Source organism: Myotis nattereri, assembly GCF_964212035.1.
Source record: "Myotis nattereri genome assembly, chromosome: 1".
NCBI lineage: Eukaryota > Metazoa > Chordata > Mammalia > Chiroptera > Vespertilionidae > Myotis > Myotis nattereri.
The window spans coordinates 229398414-229414040 of NC_138075.1; the positions used below are offsets into that span (position 1 = coordinate 229398414).

General features: G+C 63.9%; 1 protein-coding gene across 1 annotated transcript; it reads left to right on the forward strand.

Moving 5' to 3' along the window:
• The first annotated feature begins 4060 nt into the window (after window positions 1-4060).
• Window positions 4061-13634, forward strand: LRPAP1 (LDL receptor related protein associated protein 1). Its single transcript, XM_081102993.1, has 8 exons — window positions 4061-4296; window positions 6888-7032; window positions 8138-8262; window positions 8416-8536; window positions 8959-9117; window positions 9639-9721; window positions 10274-10450; window positions 10740-13634. The coding sequence occupies exons 1-8, from the start codon at window positions 4081-4083 to the stop codon at window positions 10800-10802; spliced, it is 1089 nt and encodes a 362-aa protein (XP_080959119.1). The 5' UTR covers window positions 4061-4080; the 3' UTR covers window positions 10803-13634.
• The last annotated feature ends 1993 nt before the right edge of the window (window positions 13635-15627 follow it).

Sequence of the window (15627 nt, forward strand, 5' to 3'; positions counted from 1 at the left end):
ATAGATAGATGATAGATAGATATAGATGATAGATAGATGATAGATAGATAGATGATAGATAGATAGATGATAGACAGATAGATGATAGATATAGATGATAGATAGATGATTGATAGATATAGATGATAGATGATAGATAGATAGATATAGATGATAGATGATAGATAGATAGATATAGATGATAGATAGATGATAGATAGATAGATAGATAGATATAGATGATAGGTAGATGACAGATAGATAGATATAGATGATAGATGACAGATAGATAGATATAGATGATAGATGGATAGATGACAGATGGATGACAGATAGCTATACAGTAGATGGGCAGACAGTGTGGACGGAAGGAAAAAAGGCCACGTGCTGACCAGACCGGCTCAGGGGGGCCTGCGTGGCCGTCTTGCAAACTCAGAGACTAGAGTCCCCACAGGGATGGTCTGGAATTAAACTTTAGCTAAAGCAGTTACGGTGGGCGGTCACCTGGGCCGGTATCTTCGCTGACGAGGTCCACCTTTACCGTAACGGAGCCCGCCTGTCTTTCTGTGTCTGTGATAGCACACCCTTGACATGTCTGGGTAACTGGTAACTCCCCTTTTTCCAGACCCCTTGGGGCACAACCAAATGCGCCTGGCCCAGGGCAGAGGCCGCAGGTTCCTTCATGGTTATTGTTGCCATGTTCATTGTTGCCTGTCAACGATCCTGCCCCCGCCCGCGGAGGGCCCGGGAGCCGCGGGTTGTGAGGGGACCAGCGAGGTGACGGGAAGTAAACCCACATCCAGACACAGCGAGTGCGGCTGCAGCGCGGAGACGGAGGGGAGCTGCACGGGCAGTGCCACCACGACCCTCCCGGAGGCCAGGGGGCGGCCGAGGTGGGCCTGCCCAGCCCTGGCTCTGTCCCAGGGGGGGGCCGAGGTGGCTGCCGGGAGGCGCGGGCTGCGGGGCGATGCGCAGGCAGGGAGAAGGGGTCCCCACCCACGTCCGCCCTGGCCGGCGGCTCAGGTGGTTGGAGCGTGTCCCACACCCCAGAAGGTGCGGTTCCATCCCTGGTCGCGTGCGCACAGGAGACAACCAATCCGTGTTTCTACCTCACATCACTGCTCCTCCCTCTTCCGTCTCTCTCCCTTCCTCTCGCTCTAAAAGTCAATAAAAACATACCCTCGGGTGAGGATAAATAAATACATAAATTTGAAAAGTGAAAGCAGTGCCAGCACAGAAGCGTGGTCCCGGTGAGGCACACAGCCACACGAGGGGGGCGTGGGCGCGGAGGGCGTGGAGGGGACTCTGGTCGAGGTTCCTCCCGACCTTGGGCTCTGAGAGGCGCCAGACGCCTTACTCCACCGCCCTTTGCTGAGGTCACCCCATCTGGGGAAGGGGTGCTCGGTGGACCCGGGAGGCAGCCTGGCTGAGAAGGCAGAGATGGGGTGCAGGGCAGCCCCCAGAACTCAGCCTGCGCTGCCGGACGCTCCCTGCCAGCTCCCGGGAAAGGCCGGAAGTGCCCCTTTCTTTTTTTAAAGTATGTTTCCACTGACTTTCAGAGAGAGGAAGGGAGAGGGAGAGAGAGATGGAGACGATGGGAGAGAATCATGGATCGGCTGCCTCCTGCACGCCCCCTACTGGGGAGTGAGCCTGCAACTGGGGCACATGCCCTTGACCAACCAGAAGCGAACCTGGGACCCTTCAGTCTGCAGGCCGATGCTCTATCCACTGAGCCACACAGCGAGGGCAGCCACTTTCCACGGTGAGACCGCACCGCGCCTGCCTCACTCATCAGCTCCTGCTACAGTGAGAATCCAGCTTTGATGTCGGTGTGAGAATTGCAGAGTGGAAAGCTGGAAGGAAACCCCATCTCTACAGAGGCAACGTGGGGGTCCCTGACTTCACACACGGTTCACGCCCACCTTCTCCCGCCCTCGGCACGGCATCCGGACCAGCCACCAGCCCCCGCCTCAGCCAGGAGCCCGGGAGGAGCGCACAGGACCCAGTGTTCCAGGGGACACCAGGCAGGTGCCGGCTGCGCCCCAGCACCGAGGCCGCACTGCGGCCCCACCTGCCCCAACCACGTCCCTCTAGCGCAGTGACAGCGAACCTTCTGAGCGCGGCGTGTCAGCATTTTGGAAAACCCTAACTGAACTCTGGTGCCAGGTCACATATAGAAATTTTTTGATATTTGCAACCATAGTAAAGCAAAGACTTATGTTTTTGGTATTTATTTTATATATTTAAATGCCATTTAACAAAGAAAAATCAACCCAAAAAATGAGTTCGCGTGTCACCTCTGACACGCGTGTCATAGGTTCGCCATCACAGTAAAGACTGTCTGGGCCCACACGCCCACCCCACGCACCCCACCCCAGGGCCCCAGGGGACTCACCGCGTGCGGGCGTGGGGCGGAAGGGGCCCCAGCCCCCTTTACGGAGGCTGAGGGGCTCATTCAGGGCCCAGGTTGCACAGCAGATGCAGAGCAGCAGGGAACCTGCGCTCATGACCCTGCTTGTCACACCCCAGCCCTGCACCCGAGGGTCACCCAGTGGGCAGGGCAGGCTGACGAGAGACAGCGCCCCAGTGTAGAGACTAGAAAGGGGTCACACGCATTAACATGTTAAAAAATGCAATACATGTGACGGGAAGGAGCATTCCATAACTTCAATCTCTCTTTTTTTTAATCCTCACCCGAGGATATTTTTCCATTGATTTTCAGAAAGAAGGAAAGACAGAGAGAAACATCGACGTCTGAGAAACACATCGATTGGTTCCTCCTGTAGGAGGTCGGAGCAGGGCCTGGGCCCGGGAGGAGCCTGCAAGCAAAATACATGCCCTTGAGCCAAATCAAACCCGGGACCCTTCAGTCCACAGGCCAAGGCTCTACCCACTGAGGCAAACCTGCCAAGGCTAAAACCCAGTCTCTGTTCTTAAGATGTCTTAGCTGTTAATCTGATAAGAGCCTCTCCCCTAAAATTTGGGACCATGACCCAAGTTAATGGGGACGTGCTGAGAGCTCGCCCTCAGAGGCCAAGGACACAGATGCCACTGGCAGCCTTCCCGCGCCAGCTCAGCCTGGTGTGACGGGCAGTGGGGGGAGCTGTAAGGAAACAGCGCTCTGTTCGCAAAGGTCTGAGTGCGCGCCAGGTCTGAGCGCCTGCAGAGAAAGGGTGCTAATGAACAGGGAGTTTAGCCAAGCTGTTGGAGTAGATATCTATGTGCAAGATTCAACTTTCATTCTATATGCCAGCAACCGTGTTGGGAAAATAACTTTCACAATACACATTACTTACAGCATCCCAAGCCCAGGGGTGATGCCAGGGGCACTTCCAGAAAAGGCAGAAAACGTGTCCGAGGCACAGGGAGGCCCCAGTGAATGGAGACCACACCGCCGGCTACAAAGCTACAGATTCTCCTGGGTGTGTTAATTCTTTCCAACTTGACTTCTAGGATCAAAGGAACTTCTATCCAAACCCCAACATGTGTTCCTGGACGGTAACATGCTGATTTCAAGACGTACAGGGAATGCAGTCAATCCAACACACATGGACCGCCTGGCACCGCGGGGCATGGGAGGCTAAAACCCACCAGGAATGCCTTGTGCAGCTTCGCCGTGAAACGCCAAGTGATCAAAGGTGGAAGCCGCGCCCTGCAGGACATGGGGCATATAATGACAAGCAAGATTCAATATCAGATGTCACAGTCCCAGCGACAGGAAGACACGGTCCAGTTTCTACGGAGCAGAGAGGAAAGGGCCTGCGGTCATCCGGTTCCCGGGTCTGGGTGGCCGGATCTTCTCTCTACCAATCCCCGCCTCTCGCCGCCCTGTCCCCCTACCAGCCCGCAATCGCAGTGAAGGAAGCCCTAGCATTCGGCAGTGATCTGAGCGCCCCGCATCACGAGGCCGCGGCGTGGTTGCCTGGGAAACGCTCACGTGCCGCCGCAGGGATTCCTGGGTCTTGTAGTTCGCCGACGGCCTCGCCTGGGCTGGTCGCGCGGGAAGGACTACAACTCCCAGGAGGCAGCGCGTCGGGCCGGGGCGGGGCCTGGCGGGACCCCTAGTTAGAGGCACTGGGTCTCCGCGGCCAGAGGAGGAAGATGGCGTCGCGGAGGGACCGACCCGGGCCGCGCGGGCTCCTGGCGCCGCCGCTGCTGCTGCTGCTGCTGCCGCCGCTGCTCGCGCCCTGGCCGGCGGCGGGCCACGGCGGCAAGTACTCGCGGGAGAAGAACGAGCCCGAGCGGCCCCCGCAGCGCGAGCCCGCGGCGGAGTTCCGCATGGAGAAGCTGAACCAGCTGTGGGACAAGGCCCAGCGGGTGAGCGGCGGGCCGCCCCGGGTCCGCGGCCGGCGGGGCGCGGGCCTCCGGCGCTGCGGGTGTTGCTTCATCCCGTCCAGCGTTCGACGCTCTCCAGTTCCTCTCTGGTATCGTGCGCGGGGGGCGGGGGCGCCTCGGGGTGTTGCAAGCCCCGTGGGCCGTGGGCGGGGTGGCCTGGGCGCCGGGTGTGGGTGGAGCCGAGGGCAGCCTCCGGGCGGCGCACTCGAGGGGTTGCCCTCCGGGCTCGGGCCGCCGCGCGCCCCGGTGCTGCAGAGCGAGCGCTCGGGGACCGGGTCGGGGAGCCCCATGTCTTGCCCGGGGTGCTGTCCTCACTCGGTGGTGAAAGCTGGCGAAGCGCTTGGCCTCCGGGCGCCGGGGAGATCGTGTGACGCCCCCGCGTCCCGTGCGCCGCGCCCCTGTGGCCTCTCCCTTCCCTGGGGCGCCCCCTCCCTCTGCTCCCGGAGGGGCTCTGGAAGGGTCCCCGTGGGGGGAGGGGGGGGGCTCACCTGCCGACCAGGAGGTGGGCGGGCCTGGTCTGTCCCGGGGCCCCTTCCCAGAGCCACCGTGGAGAAAGGGGCCGGGGCGCTGGACGCCTCCAGGGGCCCTGCGGTCCCCACCCGGGGCCAGCGCAGCGCGGCCTCACGCCGCCCGCCTGCCTCCCTGAGCTCCGCTCTGCGCACCATCGGCGGCCAGAGGCCCTGGCTGCGGGGACAGTCGGTGAGGGAGACACGGTGAGGGATCGGTTGCCTCCTTCGTGCGCCCCGACCGGGGCCGGAGGAGCCCGCACCGAATGGAGCCCGCACCTTCGGTCCGGGCCAGACCAGCTCGGGCCCAGCAGTGTCTTTTAATCTCCTGAGATGGACTGACAGGCAGAAGGCGCATTTAGCGTGCACATCCGGCGAGTTGGATACGGGGGTTCCCTGTGGGACCATCACCATCTACCAGCGGTTCTCAACCGGTGGGTCGCGACCCCTTTGGCGGTCGAAGGACCCTTTCACAGGGGTCGCCTAAGACCATCCTGCATATCAGATATTTACATGACGATTCATCACAGTCGCAACATGACAGTGATGAAGTAGCAAGGAAAATAATTTTATGGTTGGGTCCCCACATGAGGAGCTGTATTTAAAGGGCCAGAAGGTTGAGAACCACTGATAACCCCAAGCATCCCACTGGTGTCTGCGGGCTGGGGACGAGGAAGCCCTGCTTGGTCCAGGGGCTCTGCCCGCAGCTCTTCCTGGTCACCCCCCTGCACTGCTCACAGCAGAGGGGCCGTGGCTCGTTCTGGCTGCAGAGGGTAGGGTCCCTCTAGGAAGGGTCTGGTTTGTTTGTTGCTGCTTTTTAAATATATTTTACTCATTTCAGAGAGGAAGGGAGAGGGAGAGAGAGAAACATCAATGATGAGAGAGCATCATGGATCGACTGCCTCCTGCACGCCTCCTACGGGGGACGGAGCCCACAACCCAGGCACGCGCCCTGACCTGGCATTGAAACCTGACCTCCTGGTTCAGAGGTCAGCGCTTAACCACGGAGCCACGGGCCGGGAGGAAGTGTCTGGCTTGTTTAGAGCTCACAGTGCACGTAGCAGCAGAGGCAGAGTCCAGGGGTCAGCGAGCGACGCAGGCCATGTGAGTGGCGTGTTCGAAAGGGCCTGCAGGCGGCTGTTCTCTGCCTTCACTTTGCCCGGGACCACAGCTCAAGTTCGCTCCCAGCGACGGCCCAGGTGCCCAGCTGTGCCCTCCTGGCGCTGAGGTCCTTCCTGTGGAGCCCGCCCCACGGCTTCTGCCCTGGCCTCAGACTTTCTCCAAAGGCTCTGGCATGGGGTGGCCTTCCCTCCCAAGCGGGCGCCCGTGTCCAGCCCTCGCTCGCCTCCGAGTGGCCAGGCGCTGGGTGGCACGGGCACTGAGGAAGCCCCACACCCCAGCCCCGGCTCTGTCACTGGGGGGTCGTTAGCGAGTCCCTCGCGGGTGGCGTCTGCCCGGCATGTGACTGATGGTTAAAGTGCCAGTTGAATGGAACCGGGGAGAACTGTCTCGTCACTTCATCTGGCAGAGGTGTGGCTGGCCCAAAACTTGGGGGTGCCCCACAGGCCAGCAGGGGAGCAGGATCTCGGCAACTAGGGGTCCCCATCAGCGCTCAGTCAGCCACTCAGGCGGCCGGTGGGCCCGAGAGCTGTGGGGGCGCTTTTCCTCATGGTTTTCCATAAACTCGGTCTCCTGTCCTCTGACAGGTGCAGCTTCGTGATGCAAGGCCTGGTTTCTCCACCCGGCCCTGCGCCCCCCCCCCCCCCCCCCGCCCCCTTACCCAGGTGCGGGGGGGAGGGGCTGGGGGGGGGTCCTCCTGTGCCCGCAGGCTCAGGCCCCTGGTGGCAGGTGGCTCCCTGGGACCTGGGGTGGCGGCCATGCCGAGCTGTAGAGGTTCAGGCGAGGCCGGTAGTCTCACACCACAGGGCCCAGGGCCCTTCGAAGCCCTGCAAGGGCAGGTGCGGTTTGAGGGCTGGGACCGGACTCTGGCGTCTCTGGGTCACCCTTTCTCCGGGGCGTGTCGTCGGGCGCGTGCAGCGGTGTCAGGCGTCCCCTGTCCTGCCGCAGCTGCAGCTCTCCCCCGTGGACCTGTCTGAGCTCCACGCCGACCTGAAGATCCAGGAGAGGGACGAGTTCGCCTGGAAGAAGCTGAAGGCCGAAGGCTTGGATGAGGACGGGGAGAAGGAGGCGAAGCTCATACGCAACCTCAACGGTACCTCCTTCCTCCTCACCCGGGCCGTGCTCCCCACTCGGCCTGTGGGCGGGACGGCGGGCCTGCGGGCGGGCGCCGGGCAGCTTTTCCAGTTCCCAGGTATTAGTTGCAGGTGGTGACATACAGGTCTCGGTGACACGGCCTGAGGAGCTGACCCGCCAGCCAGGGTGGCTCTGGTGGCTCGGTGGGGGGCCTTCTGCAGTTTAGGGGGAGGGCTGGACGGGGTCTGACGTCAGGAAACTCCTCCCCCCCAGCTCACATCAGCCTGAGAATGCCCTTCCCATGGCTCGCTCGCCCGCCCGCCCTCGAGCCCCAGGGTCTGGCTTCCAGGTGGAGGGAGTTCTGAGGCACAGGCCGAGTAGACGGACAGGGGAGGCCAAGCCTCCCTGAGCCCAGAGCGGGCGGGCACAGCCCGGTGCCCAGCGCAGGGCACTCACGGGAACTGGTTGTGTCCCAGGAGGGGCTGGGTCGGTGGAGAGACCAAAAGGGTGAGGGGAGCCCGTGCCAGTTTCTAAAGAAGATGGACGGGTGGGGGAAGGGCTGAAGGGCAGGGAGGGGCCCTGAGTCCCAGGGCAGACCAGCAGGGCCTGTCCCAAAGCCCCCAGAGGCTGGAAGTCGCAGCCCCTTGCCCCACGTGGTGCTGCAAACCAGGCTGCTTGGGGGGGGGGGGGGGGCGGGTGCTGTGTCCTGAGGGTCTGAGAAGCAGGAGGCCAGTGCAGCCCAGGTGAGGGACTAGCGGCTGGTGGCCCGGCTGCCCTCCAGCTTCTGTTCTGCTGTTGGAAGTTGCTGACACGGAAGTTTCTCCTGTAGAACCTCTCCCTCCAAACAAGAGGGTCCTGGTTAGGGATCCCCTCCAGCCGCACCCTGCGTTGGGCACATCTCCCCTGGAAACGGCTGCAGGTGCTGGCTGGGAAGCTGGTCTGTGAAAGCGACCACACTGGTAACGACCCTTTGTCCCGCGGGACCTGCTCGCAGTGGGAGCTACGAGACACCTGGGTGGTGGAGGAACCCGCGAAGGGGGAGGCAGGCTGCAGCTGGCGGGCGAGCCACTGACCGGCCCCTCGGACCCAGGGCCGGCCGTGACTGGCGCCCACTTCCCTCCTAGTCATCCTGGCCAAGTACCGGCTGGACGGAAGGAAGGACGCCCGGGCGCCCAGCAGCAACTCCCTCACCGAGGGCCCCGAGCAGGACAGCCTGGAGGACCCCCGGCTGGAGAAGCTGTGGCACAAGGTACCCAGGCGCGGCCTCGCGTCGGGAATGGGGGCTGCTGGGCGCTCCTCTGCCCGCGTCCTGCTGTTTGTCTGTGGGGGGCTCTCCCTGGGTGGGGGCGCCTGAGGTGTGGACGGGGAGCCCCCGGGCGGCTGTTCACTCAGGCTCCCCCAGGCGAAGACCTCCGGGAAGTTCTCCAGGGACGAGCTGGACAAGCTGTGGCGGGAGTTCCAGCACCACCGGGAGAAGGTGCAAGAGTACAACGTCCTGCTGGAGACGCTGAGCAGGACCGAAGGTGTGTCCAGCCCCGCCCCCTGCTCCCAGTGACGGCCCCGCCCCCCAGGGCGCCCTGCTCCCTGGGGGAGGGGAGCTGTGGGAGGGCCCGGGTCAGGCGGAGCACTTGGTGACCTGGTCTCCGCCAGCCTCTCGCACAAACGCATCGTTCTGGCTGCTGTGACCTCTGGTGGCATCGCTGTGGGGTCGGTGGCTCCCCCCTCAGAAAGCCAGGGCCCTGGCAGTTGTGGGGGGGGGAGCCTCGGGCTCCTGAGCTGACAGCCCTGTGAAGGGCCGACTTGGAACGCGGTCTCACATCTGCACGTTCCAAAGGAAGGGACGGGGGCTTAGGGACCGAGAGCTGTGGCCTCCCCGTGATGCGGGCGGCTCGTGGCTGGTGTCCCCAGGCCCCGGGCCTCACCAGGCACCCGCTGTGTCTCCCAGAGATTCAAGAGAACGCCATCAACCCCTCGGACATGCGCCGCGCGCAGGAGGAGGTGCTGCACAGCCGGCACGCGGAGCTCAAGGACCGGCTGCGGCACATCAGCCAGGGCTACGACCGGCTGCGGAAAGTCAGCCACCAGGGCTACGGCGCCGATGCCGGTGAGCTCGGGTGGGGGCGGGGGCGGGGGGGGGGGGGCCGGTGAGCTGGGGGGGGTGGGGGCAGGGCGGGGCCCACGGCAGGCACTCCTTCTGCACGTGCACCTGGGCTCCTCTGTCCCTTTTCTCTGAAAGTTACACACCATCCCCTTCACATTCATGGTCCCTTGGCCCGTGTAGCAGTCAGGACAGCTGGTTACGCTGCAGTAACAAACAGCTCCACACGCTGTGGCTCATTTATACCAGCACTTCTTTCTCGAGTCCACTGCTCACACCAGGACCCTCTGCGGGGCCTGACAGGAAGCCGGCCTCACCCAGCGGGTCCTGTAAGCTGCGGCCGAGCAGGGGCGGCAAGGATGCCTGACGGATGCTGCACACGCAGGGGCACACTCGTGCTCACGGGCACCTGTGCATCATACACATGCCCACCCCTGCACGCTCACACCCTGTGCTGGAGGCCGGGCGGACACGCAGCCCGGGCACCACGGCCGTGCGGGTCTCTGAGGTGACCCCGCTCTCCACAGAGTTCGAGGAGCCGCGAGTGATCGACCTGTGGGACCTGGCCCAGTCGGCCAACTTCTCCGAGAAGGAGCTGGAGGCCTTTCGGGTGAGCAGGGAGCTGCCACCTGTCCTGTCGTCTCCCTGGCGGCTGGGAAGGGGCTGCGGCTTCTGCTCCTGCCCGCTCCCCCTCGGCCCCCCTCCGCTCCCCCCCCCGCCCCCCTCCGCTCCCCCCCCCGCCCCCCTCCGCTCCCCCCCGCCCCCCTCGGTCCCCCTCCGCCCCCCTCCGCTCCCCCCCGCCCCCCTCCGCTCCCCCCCGCCCCCCTCCGCCTCCAGTGAAGTGGCCTCCCTGTGTGCGGCCGGGGCGAGGGGGAGGGGGGGTGGGGAGGGGTGCTGTGGCCGCTGGGAGCGGGGGAAGTCAGCGGCTGGAACGTTCTAGAGCAGTGATGGCGAACCTTTTGAGCTCGGCATGTCAGCATTTTGAAAAACCCTAACTTAACTCTGGTGCCGGGTCACATATAGACATTTTTTGATATTTGCAACCATAGTCAAACAAAGACTTATATTTTTGATATTTATCTTATATATTTAAATGCCATTTAACAAAGAAAAATCAAACAAAAAAATGAGTTCAGTGTCAGGTTCGCCATCACTGTCCCAGGAGGAGCTGAAGCACTTTGAAGTGAAGATTGAGAAGCACAACCACTACCAGAAGCAGCTGGAAATTTCGCATCAGAAGCTGCGGCACGTGGAGCGGTTTGGCGACCAGGAGCACCTCAGCCGGAACAAGGAGCGCTACGCGCTGCTGGAAAAGAAGACCACGGAGCTGGGCTACAAGGCGGGTGCCGCCCGCGCCGGCTTCCTCTGCGCGGGGAGGGGGCTCGTGGGGCCCCAGAGGCGCAGCCTGGCTCCCGTGGGGGGCGGCGCTGCCCGAAGGGGCGGGCTTGCGGCAGGGCTGCCCGGCTCCCCCGCCCGCTCCAGGCCTGCGAGGCTGGGACCTGGCCAGGGCTGTGGGCGGCACACGGACGGGCGGGGCGGGCTGTGGGCTGCCCTGATGGCTTGTCTGGCGCCTCTGGGTGGAGAACTCTGGCCTGTCCCTGCCCGGCTCACCTGCCCGCTCCCTGTAGGTGAAGAAGCACCTGCAGGACCTGTCGGGCCGCATCTCCCGGGCGCGCCACAACGAGCTCTGAGGACGGCCTGGCGTGGCCGCGCTCAGGGTGGCGTCTGCGTGAGCCGGACCTGGGACCAGGGACAGCGTGGCCGTGACCAGCAGGCGGTGGCCTCAGACGCCCCGCAAAGCCGCTGCCCCGCGCCGAGCACTGATTCGCCTGCTGACTGAGAGGCCCTCGCCTACAGTGTCACAGCCGCGGGACCCCTAAGCCTGCCCCGGGACCCCTAAACCTGCCACGGGACCCCTAAACCTGCCACGGGAAACCCCCAAACCTGCCACGGGACCCCTAAGCCTGCCCCGGGACCCCTAAACCTGCCACGGGAAACCCCCAAACCTGCCCCGGGACCCCTAAACCTGCCGCAGGAAACCCCCAAACCTGCCCCGGGACCCCTAAACCTGCCGCAGGAAACCCCCAAACCTGCCCCGGGACCCCTAAACCTGCCACGGGAAACCCCTAAGCCTGCCCCGGGACCCCTAAACCTGCCACGGGAAACCCCTAAGCCTGCCCCGGGACCCCTAAACCTGCCACGGGAAACCCCCAAACCTGCCACGGGACCCCTAAACCTGCCGCAGGAAACCCCCAAACCTGCCCCGGGACCCCTAAACCTGCCGCGGGAGCCCCGGATCGGAGCCCCGTGCGATGACTTTAATTCGTCCGTGACTGTTGCTCGTTGTCCCTGTTTCTCACTGTCCTTGCCGCTCGGCCTCAGCCCACGGTGGCTCCAGGCACTGCCAGCCGCATGGTCCTTCCATCCCCACGCCCGGCTTCCCTGATGCATCAGAGGAAGGAAGGGCAGCTGGGGACGATTCTCGCCCCTGCGGGCACCCCGCGGGGAAGAGCCTCCGGGTGGTCTAAGGGACACCTTCCCAGGTTGGCCCCTGGAAGAGACTCGGCCGTCGGGCACTCACCCCTTGTTGGAAGGAACCCCGGGCAGCGTGCTAGTGTTCATGGGATTGGGGTGCCGGGAGGGGCCCCGCAGCCACTGGGTCCTTGGCAGGGCGGCCTCCCTGCTGGGCCTCCATACCATGTGTGCCCTGGCCGGCAGCTGCTGTGTCCCTCCTGGCCACTGCCAGGCCTCAGCAGGGCTGGGGCTGCCCTCTGAGGCGCAGTGCCAGGGGCCCAGAGCCGTGCCCTTTGCCTGGCCAGCCCTCATGGGGTTCACATCACAGTGGGGTAAGAGGCCTGGGATGTGGAGGTGAGCAGAGGGGACGTGGGACTCGGTTTACCTGAGTTGTTGACAACCTGGCCTTCAGACCATGCGGTTGGTGGCTCCTGCCCCTGGAGATCGCCAAGGTGGAAGTGAGGGGCAGTCGGTGCACAGACCGCCTCCGGCGCATGCGCTGTCCCAGGGAGCATGGGGCCCACCCCAGGACCCCCAACCTCCTATAGCTAACCACTTGGCTTGTGACCCCCAAGTTCAGATACTAAGCCCAGCCCTCAGGGTGTGGGATTTGTAGGTGGGCCCTGGGGGGTGATTGGGTCTGAGGGTGGGGCCCCCCACATGGGGTGAGCACCTCTTCCTGCCCAGCGAGGTGGCAGCTCTCCAGACACCAGTCCCTCCGCTCCCTGGTCTTGGACTTCCCGCCTCCGGGACAGAAATAAAGGGTTAAGCCTCCAGTTGGCGGGTTTCTGTTCAGGGGCCCAGATGGACAGACGGAGAAGCCACACGGTGTCCCTGTTGGAGCTTCATGGACGTGAGAGTGTGTGTGTGTGTGTGTGTCTGTCTGTCTGTCTGTCTGTCTGTCTGTCTCGGCCTCCGTGCCTTAAGCAGGGTGGGCCCTGTCTCCAGAGGTGCCCCTTGTCTAGTGTTCCATCCCGGCTGCCACTGTTGGCCACATGCTTGCCGTGGGTGGATGTGTGCGTTGTTCTGGACAGTGACATGGGGAACACGGCTGTGGTGGACGTGTGTGTGTGTGTGTGTGTGTGTGTGTGTGTGTGTGTGTGTGCGCGCGCGCGCGCGTGCACAGGGCTGCCCGGAGGCAGGTGAGGCTGGTGCCAGACGGCGGCCTCAGTCGGGTGTCAGCGTAGCTAACTGCGGCGTCGGTGTGTTCCTCTGGTCAGTCTGAGCGAACGCCGGAGAAAGCCCACACAAGTCCTGCGTCCTGGGATGAGTCTGACATGGTTGCCCACGTGGCCGCCATGGCACAGGCTGCACGCAGTGGCCCACTGGAGGGCGCCCCCTTTTTGTTTAATCCGCACCCGAGGACATTCTTAGAGGGGCGGGGGAGAAGCATCCCGCATGCACCCCGACCAGGGTGTATGCCTTGACCGGGCTTGAGCCCACAACCCTTAGGGTCACAGGCCAACACTCCAACGCTGACCAGGGCGGCCACGTCTGTCACCGTAGTTACTGTTGCCTGTCCCTGCGTTTCACGTAAACGGACAGGTGGTCAGTGTGGCTGTCCCTCTGTCCCGCCCCGTCTGTCAGGGAGGCTCCCTGTGGCAGGGTGGGCGGGCGACTTGTCAGAATCTGAGCGACGGGCGGCTGTCTGCGCGGTCTGCCCGCCGGGTACGCAGCTCTGATCAGCCCTGGACGCGCGGGTGGAGTACACACCTCCGTCCTCACGGTCACCAAGGGACTCGCTTTTCCGCGTGCATTTTGGAATCGGCTTCTGAACTTGAACAGAAAAGCTGCTAGACTTCTGGTAGGACGGCCTTGACCTGGGGACGGCGAGTGGTCCTAGCAACGCTGCGTCTCCGGCCGCGGGCGCTGCTCGGGTCCTTTTCCTCCGCCCGCCTTTCCTCCTCGGGGCCCCGCCGGCCGCATCTCCCCTGGATTTACTCCTGGCTCTGGTACCTCATGCTGTTGTGAACAGGTTTTCGGTTCATTTTTAAATGGTGTCCCCTCGGTCCACGTGTCAGTGGTCCGTCCACGCTCATCTCCTGTCCACACGACAGCCCCCCTCCCAATCCCCACAGCTGCCCCTCTGCCCTGGCCTGCGGCCGGCCATCCTCCTCCAGGGGCATCGCGGCATCTGCCGTGATGAGACCTCAAAGGTTGGTCTCTGGGGTGACAGTCACGCGGGTTGTCGACGCCTGAGCGTGAAGGAACTTGGCGCCCATTCCTGTGAGCGGTCGGACCTGCTGGCGCCTGCAGCTCCCTCTCCGCGTTGCCGTGACTTGTCCTAAGGAGGGTGAAGTGTCCGGCTGCAGGCGTGGCGTCGCTCCTGTGGGGGCTGGGGTCCGTGGGGCGCCCGCCAAGCTGGGATCTCCTTGCACTGAGTCTTAAGAACCCAACTGTTAACAACAGGCGTGGGGCTGTTTAGGCTTCCAATTGTTTTTTAAGATATACTAGAGGCCTGATGCATGGCATTCGTGCAAGGGGCTCGCAGCTGCAGCTTCGTCCAGAAGGTCGTTCGGCTGTCGGTCTAATTAGCATATTACGCTTTGATTATTATAGATGTTTGTTAAGGAATCGCCTCTAAGTTGTCAGAACAGTTGGCCGGCGTTGGGCCTGCCCCTGGTCTCCCTGCCTCTGCGGGCTCTAGTGAGACCCTCGTGCTCCGGAAGCTGTAGGTGTGCTGTGGCCAGGACGCGAGCCCTCCCGCCAGGGACCCGGCCCCTGGAGCCCGCCCGCTAGCCAGGCCCTGCCCCCCCTGCAGCTTCTGGGAGAGTCCTGCCGCCTCGGCCGGTGCAGGGCCAGGCGGGCCTCCTCCAGGGAACACCCTGCCCTCCCTCCCTCCCCAGAGCTCAGGGCCGGCCTGACTCCCCCTTGACCCCCAGCTCAGAGGTCGCTCAGAAGGTGGGGCACGTGTCCTGCAGACCGAGATGCTGAGGGGGAGCAGATGGAGGGCCAGCACTTGTGCTCCCCATGGCGGCTCCCGTCTCAGTGGGCCAGGGAGCTGGTGGGAGCGGGGGGGACTGATGGGTGCAGGATGGATGGACGGACGGACAGGCTGGTGGATGGACAGAGGGAGGATGGATGGGTGGAAGGAAAGGAGGGAGGGAGGGTGGATGAGGGAAGGGAGCGAGGAAGGTGGCCTGAGCAGCCAGTTGGAGCCCCAGCGAGGGAACCTCCCATCTCATCTCCAAGACCAGGTGGGGTCCCGCCGGATGGCCTGGGTGGGGGCGCGGGTGGAGGAAGCCCACTGCCACCTCTGCAGACCTCCAGCCTCCAGACCCCATGGCCAGTGCAGCCACCACCCCCACCCCCGCACAGCCAGGAACATGCTGCTCGACTCCCCCAAAGCCCCGGGCACCCCTGGGAGGAAACACCGCACCCCCACCCACGGGGGCTGAGCCCTCCCTGAGCCCTTGGCCATGTCAAGATGCCCACACTGGCTCTGGCCGGTGGCTCAGTGGTTGGAGCGCTGGCCCTCAGACACGGGTCGCAGGTTCGGTTCTGGGCCAGGGCATGTGCCCAGTGTGGCTGGGTCCCGGGCACCAGTCGGGGCGCGTGTGGGAGGCAACCAATCAACTGCAGGGCCGCCAGGCAAGGCCGCCGCCCCCCGGACAGCCCAGGAGAGAGGAAGCCCTTGGGCCTCAGGAAGACCGTGGTTATTCAAATGGAGGCTGATGGCTTTAATATTTACGTGAGTAACTGGTGGGTCCCGGGAAGCGGTCGGGAAACACGCTGGCGCCTGCCGGGTCGGAAGGTGGACCAGCCCTCCCAGGGCCGGGCAGCGCTGCGCAGGGTGTGCGGCCCGCGGGGCCCTGGCCACTGCCTGGGTGGAACGTGGGCTTCACTGTCATCGCTCGGGCGGCCGCCACCTCGGAAGGGAGGGGCAGTCGCATCCCAGGGCCATCGGTAGCGCAGCCCTGGGGCCCGGGCGCCAGCCATGCCCCCCTGGGGCCAGACCTCGGGGATGGGCACAGGCCCCCGGGAGGCTGGCTGCCGGGCCCA